The 23,322-nt window shown below is 40.9% G+C and overlaps 1 protein-coding gene across 3 annotated transcripts in view; it reads right to left on the bottom strand.

Annotated features, from left to right (window-relative positions):
* Positions 1 to 23,322, bottom strand: part of SUDS3 (SDS3 homolog, SIN3A corepressor complex component) — a 35,465-nt gene that overhangs the window by 6,365 nt on the left and 5,778 nt on the right. The window contains exons 4-11 of one of the 3 annotated variants that reach the window (XM_037816926.1): positions 22,133 to 22,204; positions 18,544 to 18,563; positions 17,199 to 17,355; positions 9,602 to 9,697; positions 8,549 to 8,610; positions 8,363 to 8,384; positions 7,062 to 7,167; positions 1,470 to 1,554 (exon numbers count right to left, since the gene is read on the bottom strand). In XM_037816926.1, the coding sequence (XP_037672854.1) occupies positions 1,470 to 1,554; positions 7,062 to 7,167; positions 8,363 to 8,384; positions 8,549 to 8,610; positions 9,602 to 9,697; positions 17,199 to 17,355; positions 18,544 to 18,563; positions 22,133 to 22,204 (620 nt within the window). Of the gene's footprint in view, positions 1 to 1,469; positions 1,555 to 7,061; positions 7,168 to 7,645; positions 8,385 to 8,548; positions 8,611 to 9,601; positions 9,698 to 17,198; positions 17,356 to 18,543; positions 18,564 to 22,132; positions 22,205 to 23,322 lie in introns of those variants that run through there. The other 2 variants (XR_005214010.1, XR_005214011.1) reach the window with 2 other exon arrangements.

The raw sequence follows: 23,322 nt of genomic DNA, 5'->3' as shown, positions 1-23,322 counted from the left end.
TTTCCGCTTTACCAGATTTGCATGCCTCCCATGAACTGAGGCATCTCCCTTCAGGACACATGTTGCAGTGTCACCATTTCCTTGTCAGACCTCTCTGACATGATTATGTCAAAAAGTGACAATCTTCAGCAGAGAGGAAAAAAAAATCAGCTTGCATTGCTATTTTCCTGAAAACTCTTGAAGTGTCTAAAGGGAAAGTAATGAGCCGGTTCTGGGTTGGCTTTAGGTACCGGGAGGCCACATGTGCTTTGTACAGCACCCTGCACGGCCAGGCACAAAGGCTATACCATGACATTGTAGCACCCTTAGCTGAGGATCCCAGGTCTCTATTAGCAACCTGTTCTGGTTTTTATGTGGCTGGAGGTGACTCACATAGATGCTGAGGCCCAAAGAAGAACAACATTCACTTATTTGGAAAGCTCTCCTTAACTTCTGAGTAAACAATCATTTTGCAAACTAGTCACATTAGAGGGCATTTTCAATTCAGGAAGCTGGGAAAATAGAAGAGGCTTAAGTTATTTCATAATCCAATTTCATTAGATTTACTGTGCACTGGCATAAATAAGTTAGAGAGGGTAGACAAATAAAAATCAACTTTTTTGTAGACATCAGTGGACAGATAAAAGATCCAGCCAATCCAGCTCTTAAAGTTTTAAACTTTTAAAACTACTAACAATACAAGTTATCCACTTGTATTGCTGACATCCTCCTAGTTAAGGGACAGTAAGAGAAATCCCAGGGCAGTCACATCAGCCTTGAGTATAACCCACTGAGCTCACTTTAGAACCAAATCCCCTCCCCTTCCGGGGTAACTCGCAGAGACAAAACCTAAGGGCAGAGCCTGGTAGCTGGTTGTTCAGAAACACAGCAGGATATGCTAGATTGGAACAACAGCAAGCAAGGAGCAGTGTCTGGGCCTGATCAAGCAAGATAAGGATTCAAAGCCAGTACCATTTAATGACCATTTACTACGTGCCAGACCCTGTGCCAGGTACCTTCATAGGTCTCATTTAATCCCCACAGCAAGAAACAAATCAGTTAGTGCAAATAAAAAGTTCTAGAAAAACAACAAAAGTTTTGCACATTCCACAGGCCAGCTCCATTCTCAGCAGACAGCTACCTTAAAAAAGCAGCAGGATGTGAATTCACAGACATCACAGAGGCTTGCCTTTTGTTCTTCAGCGTAGCTCAGGGGCTCCCAAACCAGTTACTGTGCAAGGAGTTCACAAATACCACAAGGAATACACAAATACATATATATGTAGACAAATAATGTAAGGGATTTTCAAGGGTGATTTTGACCTTGTGCAATTTCTGCCTGAAAGTGCCGACTTTAGACTCTAACACACATATAAGGCGTGATTCCTCTGTGCTTTCTTGGTGGCACTTTCATTTCAGGTTTGTCCCGTTTTAAACACTTCGCAAAGCAAATTTTGCTTTCCTAGAGGGTAAGCAAGTGTGGTCCCTACCTCATTGGCCCCGACAGAGCTGATCACACAGCTGAGTTTCTGGTTGTCCTTTGACTCCAGATAGATGGCTTGGCTCTTGTGGTACCTGTGAAAACAAGGCACAAGTGAAAAAAAAAAAAAAAAAAAAAGGAAGGAAAAAAAAGAAAAATCTACCACCACAGCAAAAAATATTTAGTAAAGGAGTCTTAATTTATACTTGAGGAAAAGTCTCAAGGTTTCATTTTTTAAATTAAAAATTTCTAAGTAAAAAATATGTTCCTACCTCCTGCCCCCCAGCAAAACACTGAAGGTGGCTGGGTGGGGAAAACAAACAGATGCACTTAAAACAACTGTCATGTTGTTTCTTTTCCATTTGTCCAAATGGGTCATCAACAGGAAGGAAGGCCAAATTCACGTGTTACTTTTGGACATTCATTCCACAAAGCTTCATTAAGCACCTACTGTGTACCATGACTATCCTGCACATTGGAGACAGATGGTAAACAAAGCCACAAAGTCCCTGCAATCACAGAGCGTCAAATGCAGTGGGGTGAATAACGTTAGATAGCCCCACTCTGACAAGTGGTAATGAGATAAAGTTTGGAGTGTCATGACAGAGCCCAAAGGGTATCTAATTAGGCCTGGGCAGCCAGGAAAACCTCTCTGAGTGGAGGACACAAGACAGATGCTCTCCTTTCAGCATGTACGTCCATGCTTTTGGCCCTGTAGTGCAGGGCCACCTCAACTTCTAGAAGTTCAGGGACAAGGCCAGGGATGAAAGTGAGGGAGCCAGGGCCAAAGCCCAAATGGCACAAAGACAGCTGCCACAGGACACAGGAGCAGCTGCTGGGTTATAAGAGTTGGAAACATCAGCCAAGCCACTGCTGGCTGCCCTGGCATGGGCGAGTCACTGTTCAGTCAAGAACACAACCTTTGGTTCATTTTGGCTGCAAGATCTGACTAAACAGACCCACTAATTCATGTAAATTCCACCCAAACACATTTCCCAGTAAAGCACTGCATCTTCTTCTTATTTCTCTGGGGAAGGAAGGCAGACTCTCTGCTTTGCTGGTATAATGAAATAACCTATTGCCAAGACATCACAGCTTAAAAATGTACTTCACTCCTACAATGAGCTTTTTCCAATCTAGGTTCTGAACACTTTTTAACCTGCTACTTAGAGGCTGAACACTCACATTTCCAAGTCAATTTACTTTCTGAAAACACTGTTAAAAAAAATTGAATCATAAACGCAATTAAAATAGCGAGATTGGTTTAGGCCCAAGCTTTAAAGCTGCTTTTGGCCGTAAGAGTAGTTGGTAAACTGGGTCGGGGGACCTTCATTATGCTAAACGTGTAATTTCACAAGGTCTGAATTGTACACTGCACGAGGAAAGGCGGGATTAGCTCACAGCAAAACTATAACTCTACCACTTCCCTTAGTTTCCCTCCCACATCTAAGCCAACTATTCTACATCAAGAGTAATGACTGGAATAATGGTTAGAACAAAAGTATAGAGAGAAAAAAAACATTCCCACTTATTCTATGGGGACTGTGAGTTATTAAAGAGATAAAAAACAAAAGAAAATGCAACCAGCCTCAAGTCAGTCTGATACTACTTTCTAAATACTTTAAAAAAGAAAAGATGTGCACATGGCAAAAAAGTATATTACTAGTGTAGAAACAAGCTCAATAAACTAAGTGAAAAAAAACAGCATAATATGTCCATTATATTCCTGTGTTTGTAACAAAAAATATATGTTACATGTGTATCATATATATACACAGAAAAAAATAGGCAGTTTTATGTATTAAAATATAAACTATATTAAAATGTATATCAAATGTAAATTAAAACTTTATAAAATTATAAAATTCCTTTTTTGTATAGCCTTTTTCTATAATAAATTAGTATTAGTTACATAAAAAATATACAAATATTTTCTTAAAGTCACAGTATTGGAAAATACCTAAATTAGCAAATGGAGTAAAAATAAAACCAATGTCACATGTCAAAAAGGTCTATTAGAGACAACAGTTAACTCTGGAAGGCTAGTCAAGTAATTGTCAGGAGATGTGTTGTATTTTCCTTCAAATGTGCTTAGAACCCAAACTCCATCACATCTGACTGGCTTAAAAGTGAACCTCAAGAGGAAATAACACGTTCTGGTCCATTACCTGAGAAGTGGCCTGAGACGTGAATGTCTGGCCATCTCCCAAACCTGCCTGCTCTAGAACCACCAAAAGGTGGTGGGTTTAATGCCCTCACTGGTCCCACTGGCTCCAGAGGCGAGTTGGCCAGCACACTTCCCAAAGAAGCCAACTTCCAAACCAACTCATTCCCAGGTCCCTCCTGAAGCAGTGTCTCTGGGACCATCAGGGGATTAGCATGTACCACACAATGGTTTTGGTGAACCACTGCCCCTGTCAAATCAGAAATTACTCGAATTCTCTGAAAAAATAAGTCTTCAGAAATTGAAAGTGTCCATATGGAGGTTTCCAGATGAAAATAAAAAGTATATGACCAACTTACTTATCAATTTTTAAAGACTAATCAAAAGGGGGGGGGGGTGAAATATATTTGACGCTTAAAAAAAGGGTTTAAAAAGCAACCTTAATAGAGTGAAATTAGTAAAAATGTACATTATCAACTTTTCTGCCAATTAACCACTTTTTACAAGCTTGTGTCTTAACTCTGCTGAAAAAATATATATATACTTTAAATGGCTTCATAGAACAAGCCCCAAATGTCAAACTAACTTTATTACTTTATTACTAATGGAAATTCTGACCTGGGAATCCTGACAATTAAGCTCTTAAAAGCTCTGCCTCTGCTATTAAACGCAACAAACTAGAATTACCACTACTATTTCAGAAGAAAGCAATTTCTTTGAAGGTGGATCACAAAGAGAGGCAGGAAGGGGGGAGAGTTAATTTAATTTTATATCCTACTGAGAATCCTAATATTAACATTCTACTTCCCAAAAAATGAATTCTGTTACAGCTATAGGACAAGGAGGACCAAAATTCTATTTGTAAATATTCTGCTTTGAGTTATCTGACTTTTGTGTCTACTGAAGGGTGGAGGATTAAAGCCACCTGAGTGAGTGGGCGACTTCATTTCTGATTCACATTAGCAGGCCCTGGTATAAAGTGAGGAGTGAAAAAAGCCCACGAGCACCATCAGTTAGTTATTTCAAAATAAGAGCTCCTTTTGCAGTATTTCCTGAGAGGGGTGATTAGTACAAATCCGAAGGTGAGGAAAACATAGCGCGTGATATAAAATGCCTTAGCGGCAGTGTAAAGCCAAGGCAAAGGGAAGCTGCCTGTCTTTCAAAATGAAATGCAGCTTGCTAAGTGTTCATGCCAAGATGGGAAGCCTGAATCACATTCAATTTGCTGAAGTCATTTAGAGCTCAATGAAATATGTTTTGCCAGAAGTACTGTTCCACCAAAACACTCCAAACCACTGCAAAGAGCAAAAAGCTATTCAGTTGACCTCTCAGCCACAGGCCATGACGGCTGAGAAAGAAAGATAAATTAAACCTCCAAAATGACAAGCATATTAAAGCCAAATATCAAGAGCCTGGTGGAATGTGAAAGGTTGGTTATGCGTGGGTAAAAGTGTCAGCTGGGACTCCTGTGTATACCTTCCAATTATCATCAGGGAAGAAAGGATCCCACCTTTCAAAAAATGCTTTATGAGATCCGGTTGCCAAGGCCAAAGAAGAAACACAGAAAATACAGAAGAAAAAACAATGTTTTCAAAATATATTTTTAACAACAGAATAAGAAACTTTAAGTTCACTGAAAAAGTAAAAAGCTCCCAGAGAACTTATTTAAAAAAATTTTTGCTGACAATTTGAAAAAGAGTGAAAATTCCTTCAAGATGTTTGGGAGTTCTGAACACATCAAACCTGGCCACTCTGTTTACATTATGAAACAATACTCACTTCAGATCCTTTCTTTTAAAAAAACAATTTTATTTCACTGCATTTTCACCCTCAAGACTTCTCTCATAAAGTCTAAGGATTAAAGCTGGGAAGAGGAAGATCTGAAGCAACGCAATTAGAAAATGAACATCATTTCAAATATCACATGGCTTTAAGACTCATAGATCCGAAAAAACTTTAGTGCTAAAGCTCATCATTTTCCAGGACAGTTCTTATGTGTGGGCTTGATCTTTAAAGGTTATTTGGTTTTCATTATTAGAAACATTCTTCATCTTATTTTGCTTTTTGGTGTGATGAACTGTGATGCCCTGCCATCTAGTGGTGACGTGTTCTGAGACACCATGTAATGAGATGCTATCATTACATCAATTACCTTTCTGAAAAAATGCCAAAGAATAGCCAAATAAGAGGGGCAGAAGTCACTAAGATAAGACGAGTGTTCACTATCTACTAGGTAACTCACTGTAAGCTGATAGGTAGAACTGATTTACTTCAGTAATGATTAGACCTCTAAGCATTTTTGCCAACTGCAAAAGTATAGTTCAATAACACAACGCTGTTTTTCCCCCTTTAAGGTAGCTCAAAAAATTCATAATAACCGTTACCCTAATTTTGAAACTTTTGGTTAGATAAAGATAACAAAACTCAGAGAATCATGATATAGCCATTATAAATGATAATTAGAGACCATGAAATAACCTGGAAAAACATTCTCAACATAACCTAGTGGAAAGACTGAACATGAACATGTGCCCACTGTCATTTATACCAAATGCATATAGACAAAGAATAGAAAGAATATATCAGAATTAAAAGAGCAGTGAAAAGGTGGCAGGATCTGGGGTGATTTAACAGCTAACATAATGCCTAATACAGTGCAGACAATAAATGTTTGTTGAGTGAATAAATGTAATGAGCTTTTAAGGCCCTTTCATATTGCTTTGCCATTTCTTTTTCAATGAAATATATTGGTGTTCTGAAGGCTTCAAGCAGTCTTCAATCTAAACTGGTAATGTTTTAGGACATAGTCCCCCTACACGTGTTTCCCAGAAGGGTCTCAAAGTGGGATGATGCATGCAAAAAGGTACCACAGTCAAATAAAAACACCCAGTAACATCTTAGAAATTCACAATGCATGTTAGCAGGACCCAAAGAGACTTACATGTTAACATGTTACATGTTAGCAGGACCCAAAGAGTCTTATAATGAAGAAAGAAACCCATTTATTTTAATTACCACGAGTATGCCCCAAACTTATTTGACCACAAAATCCTTTTCTCCAAAGAACTTCCTTTACCTTTAGCACAAGGGGCAGAGTTAAGAGGAGACAGAGGACAATTTACACTCTGGGTCCCAGTCTATGGGGGCACCACAAAAGACATGAGCCCGCAAATTCTAAAAAGTGACAGCAGCATGCAGACAGAAGGCAGCCATTATCCTTGCCAGGCCACCACAGCAGAACACATTTTGGGGGAACGCTGCTTTCAGAGATCTAAGTGGTCGTGATCAAATGATTCCAGATATATTTTTAAATGTTATTCCACTTATAGTGCTATGTAAATTAAGCAGGATAAAATAGCAACTATAGATTCCCCAGCCCTCTTTCCAAACACTTCTTTTGAGACTCTCACAAGTGACCTGTGTTCTCCCCTAACATACCATCTTTTATCATAATATAGTTTGCCGTCTTCTATCCGAGCTTCAAACCTCTGGGCTGGAGACTCTGCAGGTGTGGCAGGCAAGTGCTCAGGAGAGGATGGGGATGCTGGAGAGACAAGAGATATGTAAATGACTAAACATATAACAAACACATGAGTCCACCAGCTAGCAAGCTTTAATTGAAATGCTCTTAGGAGGTGGTAGTCCTCATGATAATCAGCATAAGTCCTTACAATTGTAACAAATGAGAGTTCAACAAAATCCTTTCTTGGATATCTAACCCGATCCTCAGAACCTCCCCATGTGGTAGGCAAGGAACAGATTAACCTCACTGAACAGAGACATCTGAGGCTCAGAAAGGTTAAGGGATTTGCACAAGGTCACTTAGAGAAGGATTAAAAATCCTGGTGACCAGCAAAAGCCCCAAATGGCAACTATTACGTAAATCTCTTTAAATTCATAAAAAATGAAATTTCTAGAAATAATTATTACTAAATAGAGTAGGCTATTTGGTATGTACAGTGTCAAACTAATACAGTGCTAGAAACTATGGTGGGTTCAAACGATCTAAACTCACAACGTACTTACTCACACAGCCCCCTCCACACCTGCCTCCAGGAGCTCAGAGCTCAGGATGGTTCTGCAGACCACAGTAGCCCTAAGGAGGAAATTACCTAGAGAGAAAAGAATCTTATTTTCCTTCCATAAGACTTAGTGAGAAGAGGGATGTGTGAGTAATGATGGTGCTTTTCAAAAAAAAGACATTACCAAGCCAGAATTCTATTTTGCAAGCTGGCATCGATTCCTGAGTGCTGCTTGGGAAGGGACAGAGTGAACAGTGAGCCCAACCCTTCCGTGCACCTTGACTCAGAGCAGCCTGCACTGTCCCCTACCAGAGACAGGCCACGAAGAGCCGCAAAAGCAGTAATGCCCAGAACTTTCTCCAGAAAGCGAGTCACACTGAAAAATCCTCCTAGTTTCCTTTTCAAAACTGGCTGCATTCTAAAATCTTATGCCTGATGCCTACACAGAATGAAACCTTCACCAGCCAATCAATCAAACGTCTCTCTCACAATAAACCCTAAGGAAAAGACAAAAATAACCTTAACATAGCACGGGTTAAAAGAAAAAAGCCCAGGGGTGAGGTGCATTTAAGGTCTCTTCAGTTTTCATGAGTAGTCTTAGGCAAATGACAAGTATTTTATTTTTGAGAATTGTAACAATGCCCTGACAGGTATAGCATGCTTTTCCAACAACATGAGAAAAAAACTGCACAAATGCCAATAACATCATGCACTTACCTGGTCTCTTGGGTGACTTAAGCTGTAGGAAGAACAACAACAAAAAATCTTAGAGAAAATCATTTCAGATGCAACTTAAGGTGTCAGAGGTATCATCATGATTAAACAAGTGACATGTGAACAATGAAGCAGAAAACCAAGCCAAGACTAAGCTTTCAAATAAAAAAAAAAAAAATCAAACTGTACCTTATTTAACGTTCTCAGATCCTCCATGATCTGTTCATCTGTTAACAAATAGTTTAGCTGGGGTGTTGACAGTTAAAGGAATGTGTCTAAAAATACAGTTTCCAAATTAACAAAAAGAACCAGTATTTTAGAATTTAGAAAGTATGACTATGTTAAATGGTGCTTTTTTTTTCTTTTAAGAACTCAAAAGAGTTTAACTCTTCAACAAATGATCCTTTTACAATAATAGTTTGCTTCTTGGAAGCCTCCGCTTCTCCTACTAAATGCCATGGTGCCCAGCATGAGTTTACATCCTCCATCTTACACACGTCTGTGGTGAGCAGGGAAAATGAGACCCATTAGGCAACTATAAGAGAGAGAGCACAGAAAACTGTAAGATAGGAATTTCATCTCCCGAATTTATCAAGTGCTTTTGTTCCAAAGGATCTGAAGACTTTCACACACAACTGGGGTTAATCTTGCCTAGCAAGTTAGAGTCCTCAGGTGTGAAGGTGAAAAAAATACTTGGTGGCAGACAAATAACTGAACCATGAGGGCAACTGGCTACTCATTACCTCCCTGAGAGGGACAGAAACACTTACCCATGTATCCCATTCCCATTTTTATTAGTAGAGATGTTCTTTTCATCTAACTAAAACCTCATTTGCTGTAATTTAAGAACAGCTTGCCATCCGCTATTTTAGAGATACAGATAACTGAGGTACATGAAGACAGAGATTGCTGGCTTCATTTCACAGGTGAAAAAAATTAAGGCACATGAAGTTTTTAGTTGCCCCTGAATCTTGGAGAGTTAAAACCAGGTTGAATTTCAACACCAAGTACCTTCCCAAATAACTGCTCTCCATAAATCCCTCCCACTAAAAGCAGTAGCAATTGAGGACTCCAATAATAAAATGGCCAACATCTATCTCATTGGATATTTTTACGCTCTTTCCAATCAAGTATTACTATTTTCTGTAGGACAAAGGCCAGGTACATTCTATAAAATGGAAAAGCAAAGGATTAAATAACCTTAAGAAAGAAAAGTGATCACAGCTTAATGCACATGGATATCAGGAGCAGGTTTTCTCCTCTTGTCTGGGATGGGGACAGGATCATTTGGTCGCCTCCGCAATTTTCTGGTCATGATGGGTTTCACTTCCATAGAATCTGTGGCAAGAATGGAATGGGTCAATCTATCCAACTCCCACTTGAAATCAGGATAAATTTCCACAGTCTGAAGAATACCTGTACCATAGCCACCCAATCAGAACTGTGTTATTGGGGATGTTTGGTCACAGACAGCCCAAGCCAGGTGCTCCTATCAGACTTTAAATAGTCTGTAGTTAGAAGATCTAGACCCACTGAGCTAGGCATGCATCCCTCCCCCCTGCCCCAGGGAATGCAGCCTCCCAATCGAACACAATAGCCACCGCAAGTATCTCTCCAGCACCCTCAGAAACTAGGAGATTTTCCTCCTCTTCCCTCAAAGTAGGAGGCCACAGAGTTGCAGGCCTATGGGATTGGAAGGAACATTAGGGTAAACTTAGTTACTACTTCCTGCTCTTCCCACAGAGGGTGAGTGAACTTGAACCCACTGTCATTAGTATAAAAGGCTCTTTTAGAGGCCAGCGGCCTCACTGCCAAAATTTTTATATTAGGTACTCATTTACAAACTCAGACTCTTTCGTTTTTCTTTTACAACCTTTTGGAGCTGCTCAACCATCAAGAATGATATAATAAAGGCTTCTTTCATTCTTCTTGACTTCTCTTTGCAGTAAGACACTGCTGCTGACTTCCCCTGCCTTAAAATCTCTCCTCCATGGCTGCTGCCACACAAATCTCTCCTGACTGGCCTCCTTGGGGTCCTTTTTACTGGTCTGCTCCTTATATACTTGGGTCTCGGGGTCCAGTCAGTCCTGAGTCTGTATCCCAATGAATCCCAGACCACCAACTCCAGTTCCACCCACCCTTCTGAATGGAATCTGTATCTCATGACACACTCTACATGTTCCCAACAGTCTCACTTCTTCTTGCTTCATTTCCCAAGTGTGCTCTTCTCCTGGGCTTTGGGCATCACATCTATCCGTCCTTCCCAGCTAGATCAAAGTCCATCCTGCGTGACTCGTCTTCCTCACCCCGACATCAAATGCACCAGGTAATGTCACTCTGCTTTCTAACTACTGCTTATTTCCATCCCCTCAGCATCTTTTTACTCAATAAGCACAATGACCTTGGATGACCTCTCATCCTCCTACCCTGGCCAGTCTTTCCCCACCCATCCCCCAAAGTGATCTTCCTAAAACACGAATCAGGTCATTTTGCATATTACTCCTTTCCTTAAACATTTTAATGGCTTTCTACTCCCTGCAGTATAAAAGCCAAGTTCCTCAGAATGGTGCCCAGGGCCCTTTGAATCTAGGCCAATTCTCATTTCTACTATTCCTTGCTTCTTCACTCACACTCACCCTCTCTGCTAGCTTTTAGCTATCCTGTGACCCCAAAGCACCATACTTCGTTATTCCTTCAAGCCTGTGCACAAGCTGCCCTCTCTGCCTAGCATCCTGTTTTCTTCCCAGCAAACTCCTCCTATACAACATCCTTCTGAGAGTCAGCTCAACTCTCCCTGTTCTGGGACAGCACCCACAAGCAGAATCACTACATAACCAAAGCATTCGTACAGACCTCCACCATGCCAGTTGCCACACTCTACTGGACATTTCTGCCAATTAGACTCTTGAATTCCACCCTGCACCTAGCAACAGTTCTGGCGTATCATAGGGAGTTTCACGAAGTTTTCTGCAGAATGACTATATGAGGTCAGGCCTGATTAGAAGATAAAGTTAATCCATGATTCTTCACACTACTAGCAGAACAGACCTGACAGTGTTACGGCATTCAAATGTAACCCTTCTGCTACAGCAATGTGCAGGATCTTTGAGTATATAATAAACATGCCATCCAAAGTCCAAAGGCATTTCTGCATGTTGCTCTTAAGAAGAGAAATGGGTAACAATGAATATTTTTTCCTATGACCAGAGATCAAATGGGAAGAAATGCAAGCCTCATATCTATTTTTAAGGGTGTACCTGGAAGTGAGGGTAAACGAAGGAGGAGGACAAATACACCCCACTCCTGGGGAAAGGGGGAAGCTTTCTCCCCAAAAATCTCTTAACCCATGTGGAGATGTCCCTTTCTCCAGCTGTTTCCTGGGTGGTGGCACAGCACCTTGGGAAAGAGCTGGGGTGCTGGACTGGCACAGAGGTTGGGTGAGAAGGCACGCACCTGCTGTGTGGCCTAAGGAAGGCTGTGGAAATGCTCTAGGCCTCAAGTTTCCTCACCTATAAAATGGAAGGGCCAACAATACCACCCGTCACAGGCTGTTGTGAGATTACATGAAAGGACACATGTAAAGCCCTTAGCACAGAGGGCTTCAAGAAAAGTTAAGTTTCTATTACCATGTTTTTAGCCAGGAAAAAAAACATGAAAAGATCTTTTTAAAAAATAATGGCATAAACTGCTCACGTAGAAGTTACATACTCTAAGCTAGTCAATATCAACTGTGAGGCTTTGTAACATTCAGCCCTAACTTGGAAAACAAAGTGTGAAGGGAGCTCACTCAACCCAAAGAAGCACAAGAAAACAATCCAGCTTGTGGAAATTACTGGAATATTCTGACCACCAAATGGCCAAGTGGGTCTTACCCTGCGGTTGCCAAGATGAGGGGAGAAGGCGTCCCTACGAGCAAGGGCACCTCCAAGAGCAGCGCCAGCTTCAGAAACCATGTCACACAGAGAGAGCTCTTGGGATGAATACATGATGGATCTAGGTATAACTGAGTCCAAACAAGTCCAGTAAACTCAGAAAATCATAATTACAAGATTCACAAACCAGAAATCTAATCTTTCTTATGAAATGGTGAAAATCAAACAACTTTATTAGCCACGACAATATTGTTATTGTGATCAATCCCACTGAATGGTATGCTTTGGGAGTGGTTGAGATGGGAAAGTATGTCGCATATTAATTCCCACAATTACAAAAGAAGAGCAACCAAAGGGACAATGACAATTAAATGCAATAAATGATCTTGGAAGAAATCTAGCAAGAGACGAGAAAAGGCTCAAAGAGACATTATTGGGACATGAAAAAAATTGGAATATAGACTGGAGGCTTTAGGCCAATGTTAAATTTCTTGAACTTGATGACTGTACTTAAGTTGGTTACATAAATGAATATAATTGTTCTTATAAAATGTACATGGCAGTATTAAGTGTTCAACAGCACAATGTATACAACCCACACTCAAGTGTTCAGAAAACGGACTGAAAGTCAGGCAGCTGGATGGATAGATAGGATGGACGGATAGACAGAAAGAATGATACAACAAATGTGGCAAAATGTTAAAATTGGTGGATCTGCATATATGGGGTTATAAAGATAGGATGGAGTTCTACATATGGGATTTGTATTATTTCTGTAACTGTCCCATAAGTTTTAAAGTATTTCAAACTAAAAGTTAAAAAAAAAAAAAAAAAGACTACATCAGCAGAAGGAAGGCACTCTGGAGAGGCTCCCAAAATATATTAGTGTGCCTCCCCATGCCCCCACAATCTAGGAGAGAAGAGAGGGTAGAGAACAGAGAGCAGTCCTGGCCAGTGGCCCACAAGGAAGAGGTGGAAGGAGGAGATCAACATATACATTATCAAAGCCCCACCCCTACACAATAAGATTATCCACTCAACTCGCTTCACTCCAATCCCAGGTTTGTCTGGTTGGCTATAAAGTGTATTTCCTATGGAAGGAAATCCTGACCACCCATAAGCAACAGGGTAGTCTTCTAAGTCTGTATTATCAGTCCCTTTTGGGTTTGCTCAAGGAGCTCAACCATCTCAGGGTGCGTTGTTAAAAATCAAACTTCTGGAACCAAACCTGAAAGCCAGACCTGGGGATGTGACAACCCTAGAGAAGACACTTAAGCAGGGAATCAGTCTTTCAACATTGTGTTGCAACCCCAAAGACTTTGTAACTGGCTTAAATTAAAAGCCTCTCCAATCCAGAGGACTCTTTACCTGTCTGTCTCAGAGCAGATACCTATTTGTAGATTCTAATTGAACAGCAAATAATTAAACCAGACTTGGGAGAGTTTATGATACAGAAAACACTGAACAAGCAAGAAGATGAAGTATACAATACCTCTCCAAACCATCTCATATTACATTTAGTACTGTAAATCCTACTATTGCTCTACTCACCAAGAAGGAGAGAGTGAATGGCTATACCTGATACACAGAGGCACACCCTCAAGGTGACACCGGGAGAGTGAATGGCAAGGTCAATGTTGTCACAAGGAAATGGGCAGTGAAAGAGGTGCCTGTTGGAGATGGGTGGAGGGGGTGTCAAGGTAACAAACAAGGTCAGGTCTTTGGAGGCCAAATCAGGTAGGAATGAACAGACCAATTTCCACTAGGCTAAAGTCACCCCTAATAGAGTGATGGTATTTCAAAAGTGAACCAATGGAGCCCTCCTTTCTGCACCTTCAACCATCTTAAAGGGTCTGGATTCCACAATGTCAACAGCAGGAAAGAGTATCTTGAGCACAACTCCACTCATCTAAAATCCAAGTCACCTCTTCCATCTTCCTTCCCCAGAAACCTGTGTCAGGCCTCTTTTCCTTGCCTTGACTTCAACTTTCCCCTGTCACTGGCATTGGCTACCTAGTGTGTGAAACTTGCTGCTCTTATTTCAGTTCAGCCATGTATACCTTAAAACAATTAAAAACAAACCTGCCCCATCTTTCCCTTCATTTAGGAGTTGTTCATCTCAACAGCACCTTACATCAGGGAAGACACATCACCTGTGTCAGTTTTACAACGAATGCTCCTTAAAGACGCAGACCTTATCTTTTAGCCTAATTTCTATGAATCACTTAGTTTCCCAAGTATCCATGGCATTTGTATACTATCCAATAGAGAGGCAGAATAATGTGGCAAAGTCTTAGAGTCATAATCGAATTTTGGCTTAACCACTATCTCATCGGGAATTTGGAGCAAATGACTTCCCTTCTCTGAGCATGTTCTGCCACCTGTAATACAGGGATAATGACAAGCAAGCCAAAGGGAGTTGCAGGAACTAAATGAGGTTACAATTTCCCAATGCCTGAGTGCTTATTCTGCGTGCCAGCCACTTTTCTTCTCAACAGTTCAAACACATCATCTCAGTTAATCTTCACACCACCCCTCTACAGTGGGTTCTACCATCCCCTTGCCAGATGAGAAAAGCTCACCACAGAACCGGGGTAGTGACTGGGCCAGGACTCCTCCAGGTCTGTCAGCCTGCAGAGGCAGTGCTAATGTTTTTCCATAACACCTGGCTCAATGTAAGTGTTCCGGAAACAGGGCTTCTATTTTGGTATTATAATTACTCAGAGCTCCCGCTATAAATCCAGTATCTTTTAGAGGAAACCCACAGGCTTCACTGTGGTCATAAGCAGCTTCTGCAGGAACCTGATGATTGGATGATGCCCCTGGTAAGGCAAAAACTTATAAAAGAAAATGAGATGGCAGTTAATGGGCTGCTGGAAGACAAGGAGAAAAAGTGCCTAAAGACAGGAAGAAGGGAAAAAAAGAATTAAAAATGATAAAGCACTCCACATTTTAAAGCTCATTAAGTTTTCATCAATTATTTGGGTTACTTATAACCTTGGTCTCAACATCAGGGAAAAAGCACACCCACATAATTCTACTTATAACCTCTCCACTCAGATGTGGTCTGAGGACCAGCAGAATCAGCACTACCTGGGAATTGGTTAGGAATGCAAGGTCTCAGGCTCCACCCCAGACTCCCTGAAATGCCATCTGCATTTTATCAAGACCCCAGGTGACTCACAACAGACACAGAAGTTTGAGAAGCACTGACTGAAAAACTCATCCTGGGTTCTTTACCTACAGTTCACCTTTCCACCTGCACAACCCAGTATTCATAAGTTCTCCACAAGAGATCTGGGTGGTGAAAAGTGTATCTGACCAATTCCCATGGAGGTCTGTCAGTGCTTTAGGTCATGTTTGGACAAAGAAGGTCACCATAAACATCCGTTTCCAAGAGGTATCTGGATCAAGTTTCTCATCAGCCTCTTATCCCACTTTAAAAGGTTTTAATAAATATCTTTGCAGAGCAGAGCCAAGCACCAGCGATGTTGGGCATCAATCCACAAAGGGGAAATAAGTCACTCAATTAGAGGAAAGGAATCAGGCCTTTAATCCAACACCATAGCTACACCATCTGTGGCAATGCTAATTATCCTTCTAGCTCCAGTGCCTTTTCTTTCCAGTCTATCATTACCTTGGCAGTGCTTTCCATACCAAGGGTACCAAATGGCTTGAGGAAGGACATCAGTACCTTTAATGCCCAAGGCTAACTTTAAACACTTCTGTAATCTATTTTATTGCATTACAAATGATTTCCCTGCATTTGTCTTTTTTACCCCATCAGGCTTAGCCTCAAGTCACTGAGGATGCCACCTGTCCCAGTCAAGATACTGGCTGTAAAAGTGTCTGGCCAAACAATGACAACTGCTTGTCAATAATTAGGATGCCAAATCACAGGTGAGGTGATGATACTTTTCCACGCAGATGGAAAGGGAGCAGCTATAAACTGACAATATTTCCCACTAGCCTAATGAAGGCTCATGAACATCTGGTGGCTCTAGCGGAGAGCAATGAGGCAGCAATGCCAGCCACAGCCACCGTCAAAGAAAACGGTGTGCAAGTCAGAAAACAGGCGGGCGGGCTGGCAAAGGACACATTACGGCAGTGCACGCAATGAAAGAGCATTTCAACAAGGACAAGACGGTGCATTCTGAAGAATCTATTTTAGCATCTCTTCCCACAAAATACATTTCTGAGCTGCCATCAGGGGGCTTCCAGGGACTCATTCCTTTTGCCAAGTCTTTCCATGAGGAAGCTATCAGAGGAGAGATTTCTCAAGAGAGCCAGACCCCCACCTGAGACACAACCACATTCTCATTGGGATATAAAAGGAACTGGAGTCAGGAGCTGGTGTCAACTAGAGGGAGAAGTTGGTTTACAACACCAGAAATATACACGGTGGAAAACAGTTCTTAACTGTTACTTTTAGAGCCACAAGGATTTACATAAGAACAGTGCATTTTCTATGGAATTCTGCTAAAATCAGACATGCCAGAGTCCCAGTACCTTCTGAATATGATTATAAGAGTTAGATTTGGGGGCATGCAGAGAAGGGCATGCCACTAACATATCCAATTGGCAAACTCACCAATGACTTGTTTTGCAGCATTTGTGAAGGGAAATTTTGCCAAGTTCCAAAATAGCTAATTCAAGCCAATTCCTGCTCTGTAGCCTTCTAGGATTCATCAGTCTACATATGGCAACAGAAGAGTCAGCCCATATTGCTTCTCCTTTAAACTTGCCTACGACATGCCGAGTTCCCATATGTAGTTCAATAAATCCCTGAAGGCTTGAGAGTGGTTGGCTCTGAAAGATTAAGCAGTTTAACTAAGGTTATACAGCCGATACAAAGTGGAGCTGAATGTTAAAACACACACGATAGTGACAAACCAAGACATAAGAGAGAAGTAACTAGAACACCCCTCCAGGCTCCCCCACCTTGTCCCCACCAGGAACTTCCATACCTCCAGTCAGTTCCATTGTTAGCTTTTCATTCTCAATCATTTTCTTCTTTTCTTCTAGCTCAGCAATCAAGTTCTCTTTCAGCTCAACCTTCTTGTCTTCAAATTCTTTCACTGCTGCCTTCTTTTCTTTGATGTAATTTCTTTCCACTTGTTCAGTCTGAGCAAAAGAGAAACACAGGCTAGGGGTCCATGGCCCTAGCAGCCAGGGCTCCAACTATAAGTCTGGCTCTGCACTCAAGAGAAAAATGCCTTTATTAGAAACATGAGAAGCATGGTTTCACTCACATACACTTGCAGTAAGAGGGTGTCATGTTTTCCAATGGATGCATAAAATCAAACCACACAGCTTCTGCTTGTTTTTAGGAGTAAACCTTACTTGCTTCTCAGGTATTTCCTCATTTCCAGATCTTGTAATTTATGGCTTTTATGTTAAAATATAACATCCCGACTTCTCAGAGATGGTAAATAATCCCCTTCAGGGATATAGTTTGTAAGGAAAATAGCACATTCCAGATGAAATAGCTATATTCAAAATTAATCACAAGATATTGAGGCAAGATTGCATGGGTTACTATTATTTTTGATTCATCATCATCCCAAATACTTACAGCAAGATAAAGAACAACTACTGTAGGAGATCAGTTTGTAGATGCCTGAACCCCAAAGCACTCAAACATCAAAATTATACTAAAATAAAAATTATTTAAGTACCTATTTTTAAAATCACACCATTCTAATAAGTGAAGAATAAGCTGGCTAATGGTGGGCTATGGATGTGGGTCATGTGATCCTTTGGGCTGTGAGTGCCTATGTGCTTTGAACAGGTTTCAGTACCAAAATGGTTTCTAAGAATGTGGCTCTGACAAATCATGACCATCTCAGAAGTCCACCCCCACCCGCAGAGCAGTACATCATCCAAGACTCGAGCACTCATCTCTGTCTTTCCTACTGATCCAGAGAATTTCACCAATAAAACTGAATTTGTGGAGCCAATTCAGAGACTGCACTGATTTAAGGACAAATGTATCAAATTATTATGTCATTATAATTCAGACACATTCCCAAATGCCTTATAATGGAGTCAACAAGAAAGAAATAAGGAGTGATTATCCCTTAATTCCCTGTGATAAGCAGAGGCTGCCCAACTAACAAATAAATAGATGAATAGATGGAATTTCTGAATTGAGACCAAATGTCCTTTAGTCAAACAATTCAGTGATGAAGGCTTCCAGCTGAGGGCTTCCCAACTATTTATTTAGTGTTAGAAGTAAATGCCACCAATTTGTGAGAGCAAGCTCCCAGCCTCAGAAAGGGCGTGCAAATCCAGAAGATCCATGGTACTTACTTCCAGCTGGAGGAAGAGTTCTGAAAGAGATAAAACATGTAATTAGATTCATTAGGCTGTGTCACCTTTCTAGACAGTGATGTTAGGATTCACTCAGAAGCAGTAATTGCTTTCTGAAAGCACAGTTACACAAAGCAAATGTTTCCATCAGTACAGTGTTGATATACACGAAGGGGAAGAAGTACTCATGATGAGCCCAACTTTGGCCCTGAACAGAACCAGCTCTGGCAGTTCTGCCCAAGGGCAAAAACAATCAGCAGGAACCAACCTACCTTGGCTAAATAAAAATAAAAGCATCCTTTCTTTTGTGCAGTCCATACTTCCCAACAGTCAAAACAGACCCACCTAGGGACATGACACCCAGGAGTGTAAATACCCCTGGCAACGCAGGAAATGACTCCTGGAGATGAGCCTGGACCCAGAACTGTGCCATTGAGATGATCTTCTTGACCAAAAGGGGGAAGAGAGATAAAACAAAATAAGGTTCCAGTGGCTGAGAGATTTCAAATGGAGTCGAGAGGTTACTCTGGAGGATATTCTTATGTGCTATATAGACATCACTTTTTAGTTTTTAGTGTGTTGGAATGGCTAGAGGGAAATACCTGAAGCCGTAGAACTGCAACGCAGTGACCTTGATTCTTGAGGACGATTGCATAACTGTGTAGCTTGCACAGTGTGACTGTATGACTGTGAAAACCTTGTGGCTAGCACTCCCTTTATCCAGTGTATGGACAGATAAGTGGAAAAACAGGGACAAAAATTAGATGAAGAATAGCGTGGGATGGAGGGGATGGAAAGTTCTGGGTGTTCTTTTTTGCTTTTATTTTTATTTTGGAGTAAGGAAAAGGTTCAAAAATTGATTCTAGTGATGAATGCATGAATGTATGATGGTGCTGTGAGCAACTGACTGTACACTGTGGATGGCTGTAGGGTGTGTGGATATAGCTCAATTAAACTATTTTAAAAAAAGTAAATGCACAGTGGTGGGGAGGAGGGGTATGGAATGTTTCAGATGCTCTTTTTTATTTTATTTTTTGAAGTAATGAAAATGTTCAAAGTTTGATTGTAGTGAGGAATGCACAACTATATGATAATACTGTGAACAAATGATTGTACACTCTGAATGACTGTATGTAATATGATTATATCTCAATAAAATTGCATTAAAAAAAAAAGATATGACTCAGGAAAAAAAGAAACGAAACAGACCCACCTAAAAAGGGCGGGATGGGTTAGGAAGAAACAATGCAATTACTCCAGAAGCAGAGTCTATACTGATGCTTGCAAAGCATTATGTAAAGGACTCTGTGCAGTAAGGAAAGACTTCCAGAGACTCCAAAAAGAGGCTCAGGAGCCTCGACTCTCAGCTTCCATGCCTCGGCTCATGCTGGTGCTTCTGCCAGCAGCACCTACTGGTTTCTCTGGAGGATCACATTTCCAAGTTTCAGATCTAATGCAGCCTCCTCTTTGAGGCCTTTCCTGATTCAACCCCTGATCCACCAACTCCTCTCAGTCACCTGAAAGTATCCACCCAGCAATATTCAACAGCTTATTAGGCATTTACTATGTCATGAAACTTCACCTAGCAGCTCCCCCACTAGCTACAAGCCCTTCTGCAAACCCATTCCATGGTACCTTATCTTTTCTGGGTGACAGTGGGGCCACTGCATATGGTCCACAAAGGTTTTCACGCACTGCACAACTACAGGAGGCACTGTTCATTTTTACTGTTGTCTCCTTTGAAAACCTGATAAATGCTATCAATCCATTCCCCAGAAAAATACACATATACACAAAACATTTCAAAGAATTTCAAGGGTTCCAGGGACTCCAGAGGCTCACTTAACAACTGTTGAACGAGAAAATTAACTGAGGAAAGGGACAAGCCACTCAGTTTTTAACCCCTAGAAGCCTTGGGATGGGATAAAGGTGCCCAATCTCTAGGGCACTGGGACTCACTGGGCACATGAGCCCAAGCACATCCACACTAATAAACACGCTCACGCCTGTGACCACCTCAGACTCACGTCAGGCACTAACAGGTCCTGTGCCATTCCAAACCACACTTGCACCAACAAGCAGAATTGACAATTAGCACTTAGTGTTGACAGTTGTTGCTTTAGTTAAAAGGAGCCAGACACAAGACACAACTAAAGCAGATGGATTTGTCACTAGACAGAATGCACTTTTTAAAGCCTAAGAAGTGACTGATTTAGTAGCTCTTCTGCACTTTTACATGGGGGGAAGTAATATTTATGAAAAAGCACGTAAGGACTGCATTGAGAGTCTGTCAGCAGAATTAAGAAAAACAATTTAATACCCATCTAGCAGTTCTACCCTAAGAAAAATGGTTCATATCAATTCTTTCCTTATTTACATCTTAAGCCAATTCCATGAAGTGTTATTATTCCATTCAAGAGATGGGAAACCTGAGGGTACAAGGAGTTAAATACTCTGCTTAAAGGCATTAACCTAAGGTGATGGAAGCAAGGTCTGAACCCAGGGCCACGTCCTTCCCCAATGTTGTCTCCTTGTTAGCATCTTCCTTTAGGGAAAGGGAAATTCCAGAAACTGAGTTGACGGTTTTAAGGATGTCCCAGGGAGGTTCCTCAGGAGCTCCAAGTGGAGTGGGGTAAGAGTAGGGGCAGCCAGGCTGTGGAAGGGCAGACGGCTAACAGCTATAGCTCCTCACACCTTCAGCTCCTTTTCTACTGGACATATACACACTGGGGAGAAAGAAGGAAAGGACCCATGGTAGGAAGTTGGGAAGACACCGAAAGGCAGTGAGGACAACAGCCAATGGCACCCAGAACTCATCTTCAAGCCCAACATTACTTCCAGCACTATAGAAACAGGCATCCAGCCAGCATGCAAAATGCTGACTGATGAGATTTAAAATTTAACATGCACAAAAGATTTCCTGTAGGCACAGGAATCCGGTTTACACACTTCTAAACAGTAGCCACATCTTACATTTCTCCATGATTCTTTAACCCATATTGTTCCTTAACTTTACATATACATTTATCAACAACACAACAAGTTTCTTAACAGTAAGAATAATGTGTTTTATACTGCCCACAGTCTTATACATAGCAGCTCAACAAGTTGTTGAATGAATACGTTTACCACGTACAACAAACCAAAAGCATGCTGTTTTTCTCCAAATGCTTATAAAACAACCCTTGTGGAAACTAACAAGAAGACATCCCTCCCCATGCAGAGCACAGAATACCAAAGAAGCGAACTTAAGCTGGGAGTGAAACAAGCTATAATCCTTTTATGTGTCAGCACCTTAGATTGTCATTAAGCCTGCCATGCAGACATAAAAGAGAAGGCACAAGTTTACTCTTGGGGCACCAGGAACACAGCCTGACTACAAGGACCACTTTTAACATACTCAACTCCTCAGTCATTCTTTGGCCACTGGAAAAAAGACGGAACCAATGTAACTTAATTATAGCTTTGAGGCTTTTCTTCCCTAAAATGGGATACATTTTGGAGAATAGCTCTCATGGCCATGTTTCATAGATAAACAAAAGGAGGAAAATTTGAAGATGATTTATTTCCATTTAAGATGTAACCATACCTGCATTTCGTATCCTCTCTTTGTACTGCTGATCTAGTTTTTTCATTCTCTTCTGATACTCCTGTAATGTACCTGATTTTGAACATTTACAACAGAAAAAGAAAATGTTATTTTGGAGATCAACCTGCTTTACATTGTTTCCTATTTTCTAGGATCAAGTGACTATTCTAAAGACATTAGAATAAAATACAAATCATGAATATATTAAAAACCACTGAAATGTACACTTTAAATGGATGAACCATATGGTATGTAAGTTATATCTCAACAATGCTTCAAAAAAAAAACTCGGCATGGCATGTGTATTAAAAAAAAAGACACACAGACACACACACACACACACACACACACACACACACACACAAAGAGTGCCACAGCCAAGCAGAGCTAACTGGACTGTGGTTCTCAACCAAACGTACAAAGCAAAAACCACCCAGGGTCTATTTAGAGTCCACCCAACCTACTGCGAGTGAAAAGGGTGATGAGAGGCAGGCATTCCCAAGTTATTCTGATCTGTCTAAAACCCAGTGGCCTATATACATAACTTTTAAGATATACAATGTATTGATATTTAAATTTACAAGCCCACATTTAGGAAGAGGAACACATTGATACTTTGCTACAGCCTGAGTCAATGGACCTCCCTTTCCTGGTAAAAGTTCATTCTCCTTCAGTAAGGTGAGGAGCGATGGTGGAAATATACTGTACCTGCGCTGCCCAGTATGGTAGCCACCAGCCATGAGTGGCTCTCGAGCACTTGATATATGACTAGTGTTACTGAAGAACTGAATTATTGACTTAATAAATTTGGACTTAAAACAGCCACTTGTGGCTGGTGGCTATAATAGACAGCACAGGTATAGATTCTTATCAAATCTCAACTCACTGCTCTTCCCCAAAGCAGCTAATTATGAGGGTCCCAATCTGTGGGGGAAGTGTTTCCTGATTAGAATGCTTCAATATTATATATTAATTGCATCGTTTTCAAAATCCCATATTCAACCATGCCAGTTATGCCTTAGAGGCTTGCCACAACAGGATGTGTTTCTTTCTCTGACAATACTTCCGTTAACTTGAAAGAAAACAAACAAAAGGATGAGTGACTACAATTCATGGGACCATTTCTTCAGTATTAAGCAGAAATCAACATAAGATAGGCTGATCCAAGGGAGTAGCTCACCCCACGCAAT

The sequence above is a fragment of the Choloepus didactylus genome, chromosome 23 (assembly GCF_015220235.1).
Source record: "Choloepus didactylus isolate mChoDid1 chromosome 23, mChoDid1.pri, whole genome shotgun sequence".
In the NCBI taxonomy this organism is placed as follows: domain Eukaryota; kingdom Metazoa; phylum Chordata; class Mammalia; order Pilosa; family Megalonychidae; genus Choloepus; species Choloepus didactylus.
The sequence above is the reverse complement of the archived record's forward strand: the minus strand, read 5'-3'. Positions and strand labels throughout refer to the sequence as shown.